The sequence below is a fragment of the Kwoniella europaea genome, chromosome 1 (genome assembly GCF_036810445.1).
Source record: "Kwoniella europaea PYCC6329 chromosome 1, complete sequence".
NCBI classification, from domain to species: Eukaryota; Fungi; Basidiomycota; class Tremellomycetes; order Tremellales; family Cryptococcaceae; genus Kwoniella; species Kwoniella europaea.
Genome location: NC_089487.1, coordinates 12,424,819 through 12,444,193, shown reverse-complemented (window position 1 = coordinate 12,444,193; position 19,375 = coordinate 12,424,819). Strand labels below are relative to the sequence as shown.

General features: G+C 43.9%; 7 protein-coding genes across 7 annotated transcripts; 2 read left to right on the top strand and 5 right to left on the bottom strand.

Moving 5' to 3' along the window:
• Positions 1-479: 479 nt before the first annotated feature.
• V865_004744 (uncharacterized protein) lies at positions 480-1,586 on the top strand (the record flags this gene model as incomplete). The annotated part of the gene is made up of 4 exons (XM_066228521.1): positions 480-707; positions 792-1,139; positions 1,272-1,387; positions 1,514-1,586. 4 exons carry the CDS (start codon positions 480-482, stop codon positions 1,584-1,586), a joined length of 765 nt encoding a protein of 254 aa, XP_066084618.1.
• Positions 1,587-2,028: 442 nt separating this feature from the next.
• V865_004743 (diphthine synthase) lies at positions 2,029-3,472 on the bottom strand (the record flags this gene model as incomplete). The annotated part of the gene is made up of 5 exons (XM_066228520.1): positions 2,029-2,440; positions 2,614-2,883; positions 3,048-3,172; positions 3,251-3,322; positions 3,410-3,472. 5 exons carry the CDS (start codon positions 3,470-3,472, stop codon positions 2,029-2,031), a joined length of 942 nt encoding a protein of 313 aa, XP_066084617.1.
• A 388-nt stretch (positions 3,473-3,860) lies between these two features.
• On the bottom strand, positions 3,861-6,427 carry V865_004742 (uncharacterized protein; the record flags this gene model as incomplete). The annotated part of the gene is made up of 4 exons (XM_066228519.1): positions 3,861-5,386; positions 5,454-5,767; positions 5,888-6,180; positions 6,263-6,427. 4 exons carry the CDS (start codon positions 6,425-6,427, stop codon positions 3,861-3,863), a joined length of 2,298 nt encoding a protein of 765 aa, XP_066084616.1.
• Positions 6,428-7,500: 1,073 nt separating this feature from the next.
• Positions 7,501-8,510, top strand: V865_004741 (protein YOP1; the record flags this gene model as incomplete). The annotated part of the gene is made up of 4 exons (XM_066228518.1): positions 7,501-7,611; positions 7,704-7,786; positions 7,890-8,137; positions 8,326-8,510. The coding sequence occupies 4 exons, from the start codon at positions 7,501-7,503 to the stop codon at positions 8,508-8,510; spliced, it is 627 nt and encodes a 208-aa protein (XP_066084615.1).
• Positions 8,511-9,258: 748 nt separating this feature from the next.
• V865_004740 (uncharacterized protein) lies at positions 9,259-13,263 on the bottom strand (the record flags this gene model as incomplete). The annotated part of the gene is made up of 9 exons (XM_066228517.1): positions 9,259-9,300; positions 9,405-9,571; positions 9,699-9,846; positions 9,926-10,686; positions 10,783-10,834; positions 10,917-11,879; positions 11,964-12,703; positions 12,844-13,029; positions 13,149-13,263. 9 exons carry the CDS (start codon positions 13,261-13,263, stop codon positions 9,259-9,261), a joined length of 3,174 nt encoding a protein of 1,057 aa, XP_066084614.1.
• A 1,044-nt stretch (positions 13,264-14,307) lies between these two features.
• Positions 14,308-16,410, bottom strand: V865_004739 (uncharacterized protein; the record flags this gene model as incomplete). Its single annotated transcript, XM_066228516.1, has 7 exons — positions 14,308-14,365; positions 14,437-14,555; positions 14,633-14,857; positions 14,964-15,648; positions 15,723-15,911; positions 16,010-16,219; positions 16,307-16,410. 7 exons carry the CDS (start codon positions 16,408-16,410, stop codon positions 14,308-14,310), a joined length of 1,590 nt encoding a protein of 529 aa, XP_066084613.1.
• A 1,171-nt stretch (positions 16,411-17,581) lies between these two features.
• V865_004738 (uncharacterized protein) lies at positions 17,582-18,641 on the bottom strand (the record flags this gene model as incomplete). Its single annotated transcript, XM_066228515.1, has 2 exons — positions 17,582-18,396; positions 18,518-18,641. 2 exons carry the CDS (start codon positions 18,639-18,641, stop codon positions 17,582-17,584), a joined length of 939 nt encoding a protein of 312 aa, XP_066084612.1.
• Positions 18,642-19,375: the final 734 nt, after the last annotated feature.

The window sequence follows — 19,375 nt, the reverse complement described above, 5'->3', positions numbered from 1 at the left end:
TTTATTCGGATGATGGTGAGCTCTTGTCTTTTCCTCTTCGGATGTACTGGCTATGAGTATGAGTTCGCTGCTCTATGTGGATATGGGTATGGATGTGATGCTCTCAAAAGGATGTCGAGTGATCCTTTGATGCATCTTCTTCCCATCTACCATCCCATCATCTAATCTGCAAATTTCGTCTTCATGTTGATGCACAGCTAAGTTACTCGTAGCACCAAAAACATGAAACGGATCCGTGCGTTACAACTGATGTCATAAGCTAAGGCATCTAAACCACGTGCAAGCCACGTTAAGAAACAACTCCCCGTCTCATCGGGAAATGCAAGATAGCTAGCTGCTGTCTTTCTCTTTCTTGGCATCAATTTCAGCAATTTCAAAGACTGGTTCGCTTTGCTTTTTACTACTGACTGCAGTAACCACTACTCGTGAATTATAGCAACTTAACAGTAATTAGCAGGACCACCTATTGCAGAATCATCATGTCATCCTCTTCAAAACATCCCCACCCAAATACATCCCTCAACCACACCCTCGTCTCCATGCCTACGAGAGATCAATCCGATCGAGCAGAAGCCCTGTTAGAACTCTCAATTTCCCTAATTGAATCTTCCATCGATGTGTTGCGATCGAATATAACCAACGACGAACAGCTCATAAGGCAAAGTACGTTGATGCCTGGTGGTACACTTGGTAAACATTTTAGGCATGTGAGTGTATAACAATTTATCACTATACATTGCCTGGACATTTGCAAGTTGGAATACTCATTATGTGATCTGTTGTATCTATAGGTAATAGAATCCTTCCGAGCATTTCTACTCCCCTTTATCCCCTCTTCCTTATCGACACGCACCCCAGAGATAAATTACGATTCCATCCACCCTACCTCCCGTCGTCCAATCGCACGATCCATCCAAGCATGTCTTCACGCCCTTGAAGAGATTCGCGACGACCTTATAACCTTTGGTGATAATTCGCGCAATCTCACGTATAATGTCGATGGGATGGGGCAGGGGGTAGCAGGGGAACTTGGAATAGCAGATAAGAAGAATGGTTTAGCTCAGGTGATGGAGATGAAAGTGAATGTTGTGGCTATAACGCCTACGAAGCAGGTTATGGGATCGACAGTGGGCAGAGAGGTGAGTGTCGGATGTCGGATCGAGATTGAGAGAGAAGAGTGACACCGTGAAATTCGTTGCTCAGTTTTGGGGGGAGATCCATGTGCCATTACACTTCGTTCAGATCACTGATTTTCTTTCATATTTATTCAGCTATGGTATTGCTCCTTACATGCGATTCATCACTTCTCAATGCTACGTACGATCGCAGTACATGAACATGGACTGGAGTTACCCGTGGAGTTCGGTACGGCGCCATCGACGTTATTGTAAGTGCACTATCTCACATCTAACCTCTTTCAAAGCGATCATATTGTATTGCTGTACATGCATAAACATGTGAATGAAGAACTGAAGAAACAAAGCTGATATAATTATGATATTGATGGATATAGGTATAGAGGATTGAATTGGAGACCACCCACAGAGAATAAAGAAGTCCGAATAGCTGTCAAGTCCAAGCTATAACATCATCAGAAAAAGGACATAGGCAGTCAGAAGCGAAGGGTCGCTTCATTAGAGAGAAGCATCTAGTATCCACGTTCGTGCTCGGGCGAAACAAAGGCGAATATCCATACTCATCTATAATTAAGCTTGTAGCTATGAGTCGGGGAGATCATCCAAACTATTCCATACTTGATGAGTCCCATCTTAGTTGTATTTTGATATCATCTTTTATAAGTTGTCTTTATACCCTTCTGAAATCGCATTATAATTTTATAGATAATCTTCATCCATCTATCATCTACCAATTGTATGCATGTTCTCTATAGACTATATCCATCGATCATCAACCAAATGAGAAGTACACTGAAACCCATTCTCTTCACTATCATCCGGCTTCAGTCTACTTCCCATCTCAGCCCAGTCCACAGTCCATAATATTAGTGTCTGATCTATGATCTATAACCTAGAACGTCTCTCTCTCAACTCCATAAACTTCTTTACCAACTTTCCACCATGCCCCTTCCTCACCCCCGACCGCAAACCTACCTGCATATTCAAATTCCAATGGATGCAACTTCTTACCAACTATGACGACCGAATGGAGAGGATCACCAAATTCTTCTTCAGACAGTAGAGCTAATTCTTCTAATGTCCCACTTATCAGTTTCTGAGTGGGTGTACCGATCCGAGATAATGATATAGCCAATGTCTCCGATGGAGGTAATAGCGATGGTTTGGGTTCAACTTGGGTTTCCCCATCATCCGAAGAAGAGGAAGAAGGATCTTTAGGATGTCTAAGTGACTCGGTTAAGAGGATTTGAGAGAATGCTTGATGGGGGTTCATATATCTTGGTGGTTCGTAAATTAGTCGACCTCTATAAACATCGGAGAAGAAGTATTAGCTTGGTTATACGATGTCATGATAAAGATCCCAGTGAAACAGCTCTTCTACGATATCATCTCACCATCGTCACTCCACCACAATTCCATAGCTCTCATCCTTCCTCATTCCCCTTTGGGAATCGCGACGGTCCAACACGACACTCACCTAGCCATATTCTCCTCACTCTGTTCCCTAACTTTGATATCCAACAACACCAACGTATGTACCCCGATCCTCAGATTCTCTTCCAACCTTTCGAACCAACTGTCAGGTCTCCACGTTTCCGTGTAAAATACCAAAGAGAGGGTTTGACCGAAATTGTACATTTGTAGACCTGTTGATCCTAATGCAGTGAGGATAGATGCATTGTGAATTACTTGAGTTGGAATTTGGAGGGAACGAGCTCGAAGGAGGAGGTCGGTATGGGTTGTTGCTCTGAATCAAAATAGATGAGCTTCTCTTTTGTCCACCATCACCACCAACACCACCACTGATGTGACATGTGGGCGTATATATATATATATATATATATATGTGTGTGTGTGTGTGTGTGTGTGGTTGGTGTATGTATATCATATGGTTAGATAACCACAACTCACCCTAGAGGATCACCAACAACCAAAAATGCAACATCCACTTTATCTGAATCCCTCAGTATTTCATCCGCTTCCAATTCGACCATCTCTCGAGTAGCTATTATGACTTCTTTCTCGTAGAAAGCTTCCTACAAGGTTCGTCAAATAACATCAGCATCGTCCCTGATAACATCTGACAAGTATAAGTGTTAACTGAACAAACCTACCAATCTCTCTTTATCTACCATTAAGATGGAAGTATAACTTTCCAAATACACTCTCTCACATCGTTTAACAGCCTGAACCGTAACAAAGAGAGAAAGTCAGCGACATTTTCATATATACAATAGTATCTTGCGTGTTGAATGTCCTATCAACCGACTTACCTCTAAGCCCTTGACTGTTATATCCTTCTCATCGCTCAATCCTAATCCAATAACGTAAAACATGTCGAATATCGAATGATCAGGTTCAGTTCAAAGTGAGTTGGAATATGGTGGAAGTGAAGTCGGTCAAATCAAGTGAATAGGGGTCTACTAGCGGCTGTATAAAGTGAGGGTGTGATGGCTTTATGGGCAAAAGATAAAAGCAATAAGCGATGCCAGAGAAAAAGAAAACAAAATCACCAAATTTCCAAATCTTTCTTCCTCCTGAGCTTTATCTTATCGCTGTTGTTGAACAAAAATTGATTCCGTCGGTGATCCATTCCCATCCCGGTAGGTATTGATATTGATCAGTTTACAATCCATGTAACTATGACTATGCATATATATGTGTATGTATGATACCAAATAGATCCACGAACTATTGTCCCCCAAGATCCCAATACCAAGTAACCTACTCCAAAAAGAACAACGCATTCACCAAAACCCAAACAATCCCCGCAGGCCAGGCCACCGCCCAAACCTCTTTCCAGGACTTGGCTACCACTCCATTCCTAGCTTTCCACATCCAGATGACAAACCTCTTCAACGTATCTACCAGTCCACCTAGACCTCCTCGTCCATTGGGGGATAACACGAAATTGAAAAGGGATTTATCTTTCTTGGATGCTGCGCTGGTCCAATCATTCGTAGATAATAATCTAGGCATCGTCACTCTCCTTATCGGTGCTGGTGAGATCAACCCCCCACCGGTTGGTAAATTATGAGAAGCTAATGAATAAGTTGACGAAGATATTCTTCTTAATTGCTGAGCATTACCGCCCGTGCTAGATCCACTCAAGGGGAAAGTCGATCCTAATGGCGTAGTAAATCCCAATCCCGCTGCTTGACTAGCATTACCGTTCCCTGTTCCAGGAAGAGGTAAGAAATATGATCCACCTGGTGGACCAGATTCACTCGGAGTATCATTTAATCCATATTGCTGAGATGGTTGATGATTTTTGTTATCGTTCATGTATATATAACTTGATCTTCTCGATACGCTAGGTGTGGGTGATGAAGGATCAAATACTTGAGATTGGTTTTGACCCAATTCGGGATCTTCATCCATTCTCGTCAGACCCGATGGGAAACTCGAACCAGAGCCAGAGGGGAAATTAGGTCGATGTTCATCTACGAATGACATCCTGGGAGAAGCGAATGGCGATACAGGTGCAGAAGCAGAAGTGGAAGTAGGATTAGAAGGAAATCTCCTCGCTCCGCCTCCATTTGGACCTAAACCAGGTGTAGCCGTAGTAGAACCCATACCGGCTAATTGGTGTGAAGATTTCCGACTTGGTAAAGTCAAGGGTACAGGTCTATCTGACATTCCCCTTCTCGTCGACAGAGATGGGTTACCGGGATTATTGGATGAAGGCATAGTTTCGGATGATAAAATACCAGGCGATAACCTACTTTTCAAATCACCATAATACGAGCCTCCTCCTCCATTCTTACTGGACGATCCTGACCATCTTTGCCATGCCGCACGTATGTTGGTTCCGAAGAGGAACAAGAATGTTAAGATCGCTAGAGGCAGGTAGACTCGGTAATATGAGCCAGATTGATCAGGTAGGAGACATGGTCGGTCGGCATGTGTGACCGATCCGGCATATCCATTGGGTTGTGGTGGCACTAAAGAGAGTAATTGGAATCCAGGTCGACGTATACCAGTTGATGAAGAGAATGACTTGATGGTTACTTCTCGAATACCTTGAGGATGTCGATGTTCACAATAATCATGATCGTCCCCACTAAACACTATACTAGGTTTCAAAGCGTCCAATAAGAATCTCGACGTTTCGCTTCCTAACAAATTCTGATATCCTGGTCCGGCACCTTTTAATATTCGTCCCCTTTCTCTTAACGGTCCGCATGTTGAGGCCTCAGGACGAGCGAGAGGTATATGCGATATCAGGATTTTAGGACCGGGTGGGGGGTCTTGGTTCAAAGATCAAATTAGCTCTCATAAATCATTATCCGAATGTCCACAGATGCAGTCACTCACTGTCACCTAATTCCTTCACGAACTCAATCACACCCCCTTCCACACCATCCCATTCTCCAAATTGCATCTCTGCCGCATACCGCCTATAATCTTCTTCTACCAATCCCACCGCATCCAGCATGATCAGACTGTGATTCGCTATTGGCAATATGGCATTGGGTGGTGAGAAGTGTTTGGCGTATCTATCTCTTGCGTGAGGCGAGAATAGCCGATTGGGACCTAAAGGTATATCGTGATTGCCCGGTACGAAGTGCATGGGTACCGAAGGGGGAAGTTGGAATATAGATCGGAAAAGGTTGTAGTATTCTTCGTACCTGTAATTGAAACCAGAATATTTCAGATATGCGTCTTGTGTAGGGGTATTTGTTCTAGATGACCATTCTCGGCCAAAAGACATTTGTCCGCCGTATACAATAGGGAAATTTCACACTCACTCATCATCACTCATGACTCCCCTACCGCAATCCAACATATCTCCCAGCACTATCACAGCATCTATCCTCCCCAGCCTCGTCACGACATTCCAACTTTTCCTCATGAACAATTCGTCTATCTGCTGCTTCAACCAATTCACCCATGGTCTACTGTCATCAGGATATGATAGCACTGGATGTGGGACATGAGGATCTGCAAGGAGGACGACATGCGTAGGTGCGGATTTGAGATGAGGGTTAGACCGGCGTAGGGAGGAGTCGGGGAATCGACAGGTTGAGAGGGAGTGGAAGAACTGTAAACAAGCTTAAGTTAGCGGGAGGAGTAAGACGAGAGGTAGGCGGAGTGGGCGAAAAATCACGAAAACCACAACTCACGTCTCCGACTTCGAACCAAATGACCAATACGACCCATCCGAACCTCAACGCCAATAACTGTGTTCCCCTCGACCTCAATCCCGATCTCCTTTTCCCACTGGGTGTTAGACCTTTCTCATTAGGTGGACCTAAGGAAGGTGATCGTAGGCGTGGTGAATCAAGCATAACCTGGTTTTACAATATCTCTATTCTTGCTATATTTGTGTACACAGGGAGGTATAGATCGGTCTTATAGTAGATCTCGGTATATCGCAAGTCGCTGTTCGATCCAAATGCAGATGTGATACACGTCTTTTGCTCTTACCAGGAGTCGTATGAAGAAATCCAAGTGATGATGGAAGGACCTGCCTTGATGAATTCGAGAGGAAGAATGTCGATCTTTGCGATTACCTCTTGTGGTTGTAATGTTCCTTGGCCAAACTAGCTTGATTGAACGATGTCTAGGAATGTACTGATCTTCTGATTGGATTGGAGTGAAACGGAGATGAGCACGTCAAATCTCATTGATCAAAACAAAAAAAAAGATGAGATGCTCGAGATGACAAGACAAAGACATGTAGATGGACGCGACCCCCCCGGACGGAGGTTTACGTGACATGAAACCCTGAACTAGTTCTCTGACATGCCTATCACAAAGCATGAGACGGGAGCAATAGGCACGCACCAACAAGGGAAGAAGATAACAGTAATCCCGGTGAAACCCCGATGTAGGAACGAAATGACGTACGAGTGTGGCAGCTTGTATGTGATGGATGTGCTGTCATCCCATTTGATATGACGACATGCTAGTCAGACAGACAGAGAGACAGTCGCGCACAGTAACAATCCCCCTTCCACTTCCCACCCATTCCCTTATAACCCCTACAACCCGTCTTTTCATTCTCCTTCTCTCTATCAAATATCAATTCATACTGATACATACTATTACTCACTTGCTACCTATCAAACAAGTACTCAAATAACATCAGCCAACGTAAGTACACTCTCTTTTACATCACTTGGCTACTAGCGTCATGCAAAGCAAGCAGAGAAGAGGTGTTGGTAGAAGAGGGTTGAACGATATGATAAGCCATGATACGTCATCTGCTTTCTATCTTCTCCTTGACTTGTCCCTCTTCCATTGACATAGCACACTTAATCTCCACTCTACACCTCTTTTGGCCTCCTCTCCCATTATCTTGCGAGCTACCTGTACAACCATCCAGAGGACTACGCTAACTCACCCCCCTCTCACACAGATGTCCGCCCCAACCCAATCCCAACAAATCAAACAAAACTTCCTCAACCACCCATACACCCAACAAGCTTCCAGATTCGCTACTGGTCAAGTCAACGCTCTCGATGCCGAGGTGAGTGATAACCCCATCTCATCCATACATCTAGCCAGCTGTTCAGCCGTTGAGCGAGTGAGGCTGACCAATGACATCCCTTGGAATTACAGCTCAACCGATACCCCCTCTTGAGAAATCTCGAACAACAAACCAAAGTACCTAAAGCTTACGGTGTATTGGCCTTGGCCGCTTCGTAAGTGTTGCTTGTAGCTCGTGAAACCTGCCCAGCTGTAGTGCAGGTATGAGGAAGTTCTAGCAAATTCTCCGACAGCTAACATGTTATGTGTCATTCGCAGCGCCGTCGTCTTGATCTTCTTCAACATGTTCGGACTCGCTCAACCCGTTTCCAACCTTATCGGCTGGGCTCTCCCCGCTTACTTGTCCGTTCAAGCTATCGAATCCCCTCAATCGAACGATGACAAACAATGGTTAACTTACTGGGTCGTTTTCGGTTCCCTCAACCTCGCTGAATCTCTCGGTGTTAGAGCTATTCTTTACTGGGTTCCTATGTACTTTGTCTTCAAGACTTTGTTCACCATCTGGCGTGAGTATTTTTCTCGCTTGAAAGAAGCACTAGATGTTGTCGTCGTGGCATGTCATAGGTGTCATGATCCTTTTTTGCAGAGTGATTTATCATTATGTCAACTTCTAATCATCCTATTCCTCACCCATATCCCTGTTGATAACAAATACTCTTCAAAGAACAATGCTGACTGCCATTTTACATCCCAGTCATGCTCCCCGCTACCCGAGGTGCCGAGACCTTGTACTACCACGTCCTCCGACCCGTCATCGGCAACGTCAAGCAAAAATCCCAACAAACCACTGGTCAAACCAACCCTTTCGCCAAAGAATCAGCTTCTGCTGGATTCAACCCTGCTGGTACCACTGCTCCATCCAGCTTTGAGCGTGAGTAGCTTTTCCCTCCTCATTGAGGATATTTCCCACTCACTCGTTCGTTCAGAGGAAAAGCAAGGCTGATCATCTGTTTTGGTGATTTGTGATGTGATAGACGAGAAAACTCTTTAAAGAGTGATATCAACCATCCTCCATTCACATTTATTAATAGAAATGTGAATACAAAAACCACCTCCTTCTCTCCCCTTTTACGAAAGATAATGATGCCCTGATTTTCTGAGCGTACGATCTTCATTCTTCTAATCAAACCCTTTTTTAAATCTCTTTTCTTCTAAAATATTTCTTTATACAATTTCATTTTTACTTTTTTTCATTATTACATGAATTACTGAACTGTGAGAAGCCAACGTAGATGTGTGCGAAGATGAGATGAAATGAATTTAATCTTTAGCGGATGACCGTGAACAAGAATAAGAACATGATCATGTATGTAGTGTCGATTCATACGGTTCTTCAATCACGATCGCACAGAGTAGGTTACAGTAGCAATACGAATGTTTGAATTTGTCCTCGCAAAAATAGTTGTGTGCGGAATTGAAATGGTCATTGCATTGCGATAACAGAATGAATAGCGAGTATCCCAAAAAGTGCATGGAAGAGTAACAGAGAATCAAAACTATTCGGAAAGATATATTACAAAGATGTATTTGGTGGTATGGATTTGTATGTCACACATTGGGTGATTACCTATCCACCTCAAGTCATAGAAGATATCAAAGATGATATTTGGTAATCTGGCCTGTTGGACTAATCTTCAAGATACTTGACACCGCTCTTAAGGTACCTCAACTAAATTCACAAAGAACCATAAGTTATGATCAGCATTCCCTTCCAATGTAACGATTGTTTGCTATTTCGTCGAGAAATATGAAGCTATGAAGCTTGGTACTCACCAAGAACTGTTTGAAATCATCCAATACGAACGGAACGATAATAGTCCCTACGAACTCTGCAGTCCTCTTCAGGCGAGATTCGATATTCCGATATGATTTCTCAGGTAAAGTCGAATATGCAGGTGTACATTCTCCTCCGTGAGAAGTGAAATTCAATAGATGTTCATCTACGACCAAGTGTATATGTCTGTCAGTTACAGTTTGGTTCAGACTGGTCTAATCCACTTCACGAAGAAGAGGATAAATCATGATAGGGCATGAATGGTCAAGAAGGGATATGCCAACTCAACTCACTGATTATTTGAGCACCTATACAGAGATTCGCCAATAGATCCACATATTTATCCGTACCTTCCATACCCAATTTGTCATTTGTATTTCTACTGGAGTTGGTCATCTTATCCATGGACCGACTTATCCTTGATCCCCATGATTTGGTGGTCTACCATACATCAAAAAACAAAAATTACAGGTCAGTATACAGATTCTTCTTTCGGTACTATGTTTTCAACAAGACTCACCCCAGAATGTTTCTTCCCTTTCCATCCACCAACCCCAACCCCCGCTTTACTCAACATCTTATGGCTATTATCCATCTCTTCATCCAATTCATCCAACGACAGACAAAACTCTTCCGCCAGTTTACTTCCATTCCCACCTGCTCCGCTGGTCGTCAGACCGGTTGAATTTCTTATAGATTTTCGTTGACCATTTCCATCTAGAAGACCTTGTCCGGTAATTCGTACAGATTCAAGATGAAGTATCAAACTTTCCAGACATCTTAATTTCACTTCCTGAGCTATGATCTTAGGTGGTCCAATCGCATTTCTCCCTCCAGTTTGAGTCAGATTCCATATGGATGATGAGATATGTATTGATCCAGTGAGATACGATCCACTACCTTCTGGATCCATTGATGAATGTAATACCCTCAATAAATGGAATGGTCGATGAATGACTTCAGAAGGTTGAATTTCAGGAAGAGGGGATATTAGCGTACCGCCCGAATTGGTCGTTAGGGCAGTATCAGGTAAAGGAGGTAGTGATCTTGGTGAGATACCTGCACCAGATCTAGATGTCAAATTGATATTTGCTGGTGGCGCAAGACTCCCTTGATGGTGCTGGTTTGTTTCAATTCTCAATCCAGCATTCTCGCCTAGACCGAAAGATTGTCTAGGTAAAATTCCTACACCTAATTGCGAACTAGATGAGAAAGAGGATTTATGTCGTAGTTGATGATTAGGTACAGGTGGTATAGAAGATGATCCACCCGTAGAGGGACCTTGTTCCACCATAGGTCTTTGACCAGGTTGAGATTTCGCTCGGATCCTCGTACCTGTACTAGATTGAGAGATGGATCGTATAGAAGAATTCGAACTTGATATGGGGAACGTTGTACCTTGCTGCTGCTGTTGAGATTGTGACTGTGGCTGTTGGAGTTGTTGATCAAGTAAGGTTGATAACGTACCAGATAAAGGACGTGATTGTCTTCTGGGTGGTCGTAGGAGAAACAAGTAATACACCTTGACCCTGGCCTTGGCCTTGAGGGATAGGAAGAGGTTTGGAGAATCCCGTCAAACTTGATTTTCTCTGTTCAGTGGTGATCGACGAAGCAGAATTGGGTAACGGCGGTAATGGTCGGTCGATATCACTCTTGATGGATTGCGGTGAATCAGGAATATGGCCTGGCCCTGATCTTCTATTACTCTGATTCGATGACGATGAACCTAGAGAAGAGGGCATGTGGGACTCCCTAGGTGTACGAGCTAACATTTCCACCTCGTCTTCTACTGCCACGCCGTCTATTCCAGTTAGATCAGCCTCCATGTCTAATCCCATGGAAGGTCGATTGGGCCTCTTCAATCGCGATTTAGAAGAGGAAGGTGAGCTTCCACTTTCTCCGCCTATCGATTGAGTAGAGACATGGGACCTCATCGGTGTGGAAGTGTGTGCTGTCGGTGGTTGAGACATGATAGGTGGAGAGGTGGGGTAACCTAGTCCTATCGATGGTATTGATCCTTTCTGTCGTAGATTACTCGAACCCAATACTGAATCTGATTTCACCTCCCCATTAACATTCTGCTGCTTGGCAGGGACATTTTCACTTAGACTTCTCTGATCAGCTATCGGTTGTGGATCCGCATGCGACGGTGGCTTCGTTGTCGGAGCAGAAGCTTTCGGACGAGCAGGACTTATAGCGGAATTATCGAACGACTGATCTCCATGATCCGTTAACATCAAGTTGCCTATACCGGTCATCCCACCATCGTCCAATGATGGGCGGGGAGTGCCTTCTGTACTGGCTTGGGACGGTGGGCTAAGTGTGGAAGTGGTGGTGGAAGTGGAAGGTTGAGATACGTGACGACGCTGAGTGGATGTGGAAGAGGGGCCAGCTTCGGCAGTGATGGGGATATCCGATTCTGGGTTCGTCTCATAGGTTGATAATAGCTGTATACGAGCGACATATGCGTCGTGCTATATCGGTACCGATAGAACACCAGAAAAGTCAGTAAGAGGTATTCGGCAGGAAAAAGCAGAAGAGGGAGGTTGTTGACTCACAATACCTCTTAACGTCCGTCCTTCTTCTTCGCTCTTTCCTTTCTTCGAACTCCCACTTTTCTTATCTCCTGTCGGTTCCACTCCGACCCTTTCCATAACAGCTTTCAGCCTACTCACAGCTTCTCTGTAAGCTGCGAGTGCACCCAAGACATCATTGTTCTTATCCATCTCTACTGCTTTCTGAGCTAGATCCAAAGCAGTCTGAAGTAAATGTCGAGAAGGTGTTCGAGGGGGTTTCGACGAATGTGATGGACCAGCTATAGCCGTGGTTATAGCAGCACTCGATGGTTGATTCGTCTGTACATGTTCAGGTAATTTCTTACTCAAACTTATAGGTGTACCTAAACTATCATTCTTCATAGTTGATGGACCAGCTTGATTGGTGTTGACGCTGAACAATGAACTTGATCTAGGAGATACAGTCGGAGGAGTCACATTCCCCTTTTCCCACTCTGATTTACCCTTGGACGATTGTCTAACATGATTGGGTCTCGGAGCTGATTCTTTGGGAGGAGTGAATTGAGTAGGAGGTGTCTTGGATTGGGAAGAGGAAGTAGGTAAAGGCGGAAGATCGTTTGAAGGAGGTGGACCAGACGGACCTGGACTAGATGGTCTGCTTGAGATCATACCCGATTTCCTCAGCGAGGATAGCGATGATAATCTTGCGGAAGGTCTGGGTCTAGAGGAGTTTGCGAATGGGTGAGAAGATGGTGCGGGCGGGAGAGGTGGTGGATCTGAGGCTGCGTGAGATCGACGGGATATCAGCATTTAGCTCTTCGACGTCATTTCTGTGAAAGTGTAATACATCTCTACTCCGCCATAAACATCCCAAAGCAACGATGATAGTCTCAGGACGATGAAGTGATGTAAGATCACTCACGAGGTGGACCAGGTGGTGGAGGAGGCGACACCCCAACCCTATTCCCAATCATCCTACTTGATCTGACCGCATTATTCCTAGTCTCCTGCTCTCCACCCCATTTACCAGATACGTCCAGGTAATTCTCATCGAGAGTGTTGGGTATACTGGGCGGTGTAGATGGATTCTGAAGGGACGAAGAGGTAGCTAAATACGATAAATAGACATGAACATGAGCAACAATGTACACTTGAGCGTATTCGGAGCAGGCTGATCGAAGATGATCATGATTATCGTGTCAGGATGAGGGATTGATTAGTACTTACAAACTGCATTCCCAGAAATCGTTCTTGCTCTAGAACCGGAGCCAGAACCAGAACCAGAACCAGAGGGAATTTGCTGCTCATCAGGTTCTAAACCCGACTCACCCCTTGAGACCATCATCCTCTTCGAATCAACCCTTCTAATCTAATTTCAGATCAACAAGGTCGAAGTGGACACCTCCAACTCGGAATTTCGACTGAGCTGAATCTTGACCAAGACCTTGAATTATTCCTCCTGTTGTCCTGTCAAAGAGAATATCGACTGAATTTCTTCACTGCAATCGTGTCATACGAACTGGTCTCGATTATCTGTATCGTATCTGTCCGTTCAATCCTTGAGATCGGTTCTTGAATCTTCTAAGCTCTGAGTTCAGTATTGATGGAATATAGCTTGATATCGATACAGAGGGATCCTTTGCTCGTTCTGCGAGAGGATACGGTATGGTCCTGGCTTCAACAGCACTTTGATGATTTGACCCCCAATGAATCTCTCTTCGAGCCCCAGTCCCAGCTGAGAAGATCGCGTGTTGTGTTGATTCGGTTCGGTTCTCCAAGCTTGATATCGTGGGTATATGACAAGGTTGTTTAGATGGTATGACTATGATATATCCTCTATGTATATGGCTCCATATCATATCCGTCGTGAGTCCCATGCATTGATCGTCGGTTTGATGACTTGACTTGCTCGTGCAGACTGGCTTGGAGGACAACAAAAGTGATTGATTGCCACGTGGTGAACTACACTGTAGGTAGTAAAAGTTAGTACGCGTCCAAGCGGGATATGAATGAGAGAATGAATGTCCTTGTTCTCCCTTGTTGGCTTTGGCTTCTCAGACGATGGGCTACATTTGTTCTCCCTTCCAATATCTATGCGTCAACTATCAGTTTATCAGTCTTATCACTCTCTTACATCAGAGAAGATATCAAATTAAGATGCATCAAAATCATAAGACAGAAAACAGATGTACCAACCTCAGTCTCGTTCCAGCTCAGGTTACTCTTCTTCTATATACAGCAAGTAACATGAAAAGGATAAGAAAGACTGATGGGTATCATATCATCGATTTGTATATTGGCGAGTACCAAAAGTAAAAGTCCTCATATTATAGATTATCCATTCCTTCTCTTGCTTATTCCTTTCTCCCTCTCTTTAATAGCTGACTTAAGCGGGAGGAGCTCGAGGTGAGAATTTAAGTCGAAGTTCATCCTTGGGGAAAATGCTGTAAATAAGATCAAAGATGGTCAGACTGTTGTCTTCGTCCTGAAGACCTTGATTGTATGCCAAACTCACGCAGCAATAACTTTGACTTCCTCTGAATCAGGCGTCACTTCATGTTCCCAATTCATCAATACAGATGCGGTACCGAGGGTAGCGGTAACGTGCATCGAAGCGTATTGACCACCGATACACTAATTGAGAACAGACAGAACAAACAGATCACATCAATCATGAGCGTTCGAAATAAACATAACAGAGATATACTAACCTTGTGTGGACCACTTCCCCAGACCAAGTAGTTTTGAGGTTTCGATTCAGCCAAAGGTGCAGATCCATCTTCGTTGGGTAACCATCTTTCAGGTTTGAAAACGTCGGGTTCAGGGTAACACGTTTCGTCGTGTAATGAGTTCCAGAAAGCGGGGATGATCATAGATCCTTTGGGGACGGTGTACTCGGGTGAAACGGGGAATGCTTTGGTAGTTTCGTATGGGACCTATCACGACATCATGAATAAATCAGCCTCCATAACCCCATAACCCCAGCAAAGAATGATCTTTAGAAAGAAATCGCAGTGCAGATATGAAGACTGTTCAACTCACCATGATGACAGGAGGTCTGTATCTCATAGCTTCCTTAACCACCGCTCTGGTGTATACCATATCATCGACCATATCCAGTGTCAATGGTCTGTCCAGATCGTTTCCTCTAATCCTGTATTGTTCTTCTCTGATCTTAGCGAGGACCTCAGGGTGGTCAGCGGTAAGTTGGAAAGCGTAGACGATAGCGGAAGACATGGCATCTTGAGAAGCGAACAAGAACGAAAGTAAAACCATGGCAATTTCGTTATCAGAGTATTCACGAGAGAGCAATTTGGTAGTTTCTCCGTCATCCTGTGCTTTTCTAGCTTGTATCATAGCTTTTACCCATTCGTCCAACAAACATTCGGATTCAGCGTTAGGGTCCGACATTCGGATTTTGGATTGAGCACTGGCCGACTCGAGGTATTTCATACAAGCTTTTCTGGCTTGGATGGCATTGTAAATCTTGGTTCCTGGCCAAGCGAATGGGAAGTTGACCAGTTCAAGAGCGATGGTGATCAACCAGTATTTTTCGTTGATCTCAGCTCGCTGAGCTTCAGTGACGTATGGTCCGACGAATACCGAAAGGGATGTATCCATGTTCAAATCTCTCATTTCCATCATGTATGGTTTGGCTGGTGAGGGGTCAGACATCCATTTGTTGAAGTAGGATCGGTAGATTCGTTCTTGAATAGGAAGATAAACACTGGATCGGGCAGAAAACACCACAAAAGGGAGTTAAATTGGTACCAATTGATGACCAGTAGAAGATATACTCACGAGAGAGCCTGTTTGGTGAAGAGAACGTTCAAAGATTTTCTGTAATCGGCATGAACTTTACCGTGAAGGAAGACCCAGTTATCGGGAGAAAGCACTTTCTTTGCGGAAGCGACGAGACATGGTTCAGCATGGTTGGGGGAGTTGAGAATCTTTCTGGCCATCTCATTGGAAGAACCGATGACGATAAAGCTGTGGCACATGACATAATGATAATCAGTGAACCGTTCAAACACAAAGACTGTGGTATTTGATCCAGATAGCTGTATCAAATAAGAAGCCAAACTCACATGTTAAATACGGAAACAGCCGAAAGTGGTCCAGAATTCCATTGGGCTTTGTAATTCGCCAAAGTAGGATTCAACGAATCAGCGAATTTACCAATAACAGGTATTGTCCATTTCGCTCCCGGTAAATGAGCTTTCTTGGTTCTGTAGACCAGTTGTTCGAGGAGTAATAAGGAGATGACTAAGGTGAGGATGGTGGCTGTTGTGGTTTTGCTAAGGGGGACAACGCATAGGTTAGCTTCAACAGAAAAGTCTCACTCAATGAATGTGTGAAGTAAGGTAGGGACAGAAATAACTCACGTGTCGAAAGTGAACTTAGCTTTGGTCAAACCTTCCAACCCCCAGGTTTTCATCGAAGAGAGATCGACCAAAGATGTTGGTCTAACGATCGTTTGCGATGCCATCTTGCCTAAGCTAGAGTAAATTGTTGGCCACCAGATATGAGACGGGAGGGATATGTGTATATGTATGATGTCGAATGGATTTTGGTAAAGGAGATCGATCGATGATTTAGTTAGTGGTACGATTGGATCAATCATATGACAGATAATAAGGTTGTGTTGAAATTGAGATGGATTGGATGGGATCGTACGACAAGTGATAACATTAGGATCATACGTCAGCCCAACTCATAGATCATCGATACACACACTGGAAACAATCGAAGAAGGAAGGAATGATGTTTGATTGGGGTGCCAGAGGGAGAGCGTTTCTTGGCTCACAAGCCACACCACATCAAACTGCCACGGCGACCTTCGCGCTGTTGTACAATTGAAAATCTGGATGAACTCACGTATGTAACTCTATGATCAATGAAAAGGAGATATGGTGGTTGGTCCTCTATAGTCACTAACACCTATGTATCTATGTTGGTGTTGTATCTTGAATATCGAGGATTGTGGATTGATGGTGGATTAATTTTTTATTTTTCCCTTTTCAATTTCTCACCACGAAGAAGACCCTTTGTTTACTGAGCACTGAGCTAATCGGTCTAGTCCGAGATACTTTATTTCCTCTCCGAACAACCTAAAGAATTATTGGACTTGAATACCAAAATCGCAATGATAAAATCGATGAATGTGAATGTCGATGATGATGATGATGATGATGATGATGATGAATAGTAGTAGCAGGTCAACGTAAGGATGCAATCCCAACAAATCCAATAATCAATAACAAATGAAAACCACTCCAAAACATTATCGGTGCACTACTGGCCTTACCAGGGTGATTCCGGGGAATTCCCCCCGCGCCAACTAAACATCGTACGATTTTCATTTTTCATTTTTCATTTTGATTTTGGATGGTGATTTTGATTTCCACCTCCACTCCTGCCACCAAATCAGAACCAAACAACGTGGTCTCGCGTCTAGGGCATACGTACATGATGTATGCCGTTTTCACATAAGTGGCCGCCGGATTGTAAGGATGATGCCCATTGAGATTAGATAATTAAGTAGGTTGATAGCTAGAGACACTAGAGATACATAATGGGATTGGGATGAAGAACGAATCCAAGGTGAGACGGAAGTAAGATACATATAACATATAACATCATTGCAACAGCACAGTAATCTATCCGCCCAATGCTCTTCTGACTACCTCTTTACTATCCTCCTTTTCATCCATCACTCTCCTAAGACTCGTCCTTCTTTCAGACTGATTGTGATTATGAGGTAAATTCTGTTGATGTCGATTCATCTTATGATTGACTATTTCAGTCATCGTAGGTGATAAGGGTGAATCAGTACCATCGTCATTGGAGTTTTGATAATTCGATGTCGAGGGCGAAGTTATTTGTACACCATCACTGCGAAGGGGTGATTGAGAATCACCATGGGAGGTGGAAATTGTAGGTGATACCCCTTGGTAGGTACCGATATCTGTACGAGTACCATCCATAAGTTCTGTAGGGGAAGTACCTCGACCACCGTCATTATACGAATACTGATACGGTGGAGGAGGGATATACGGTCCATTATCTCTTTCAGGCTCCTGCTCTTCCCCTTCTTGTTGTTGATTCGAAGTGGTATGTACGAAAGGTGTGATATTACCCTCGGTATCTCTCCTTTCATATGGATTCAATCTAACATTCCTTCTCATCAATTCACCAACCGATACATTCCATAATTTCTTGTTATTTTGGGATATCTCAGATTTCGATAACGACAATTTAGTTATTATCTTGTATATCCACCAAATCCAAATTAACAGAGATACTACGTGTATACAGCTCAAAGCGATTTGGGCTGACATGGTATTGCACAGCATTCTGATGGAACCGATAGGCTCATATGGGTATTTACGAACGCCGCTCGTTCGTCCAGATTCATATAGCCTTTCGGAGCAGTAGGAGGGACCGCCGACGATACCGGCTACGATTGAGTTGGCTGAGGGAAGTAAAGCCCAAAAGGTGATTGATTGAAATAATCATCAGTGTCCGTTGCCTTCTACATCCTTTCCATCTCTGTAGAATCATCATAATCTTAAGAGAAAGTACTGTGAACTTACCCAAATACACTCCCGCTTGATAGCCCAGATACACCACCTCACCCCACGCCCTATCCCACTTAGTCTCTTTCCTTCTCGCCGTCAGCCCTATAGTTGCAGGTACATAGACTAACATCCCAAACATTGCGAACGCCTGGATGGAAACCATTATCAAACTGGGACTGAGAAAGAAGGTGAGGAGGAATAAGAGGATTATAAGGATCATATGGGCGCTCTATGTTGTACACATACAGGTCAGTCTCCATCCGTGTCTCCTTGAAGGCGTCCGAGCAGTGATCTGTGAAAGACAGAAGAAGAAGGGTGTTGATGGGGATTCAACATACCAGGGCGAAAAACCTTATGATGGTTGATCGAGTTGCCTTTGTCCTCCCCTCGAACTCATGTTCATGTTGGTCGGTCATCGTCTTAATCTCTTATACACAATGAATGATAGCGACAAAGGACTGTTCAGAAGAAGCGCTGCAGCATGTCAGAAGGTAATATGAATGCCATGTTTTACAAAATATATGCATCTACGAGTAGTAACATGGTTCATTGACAGCACCTGCACAGTGTCAGCACTCATTTCATCGATGCTTGGCAGATCCGAGGAGAGCGGTAAAAACAAGTGTAAATTAGCTCAGGGTGAGCATGTTGGTTGAGTTGAGCTGTACTAGAGCCGATTAGATGGCAAAAGGAAGGTAACGTAACGTGCAACCTTTTCGAGTCCGAAACAACCAAGGGGTGCTTGGAGAGCTGCTAGGCAAGGGCCCAAACAGCAAACAGACTGATCATGCGCTGTGTTGTACAGTATGTATATGGATATGAGGAAAGGTCATCGAAAATCCCATTCCACTCATGTCGACTGATTCACAATCA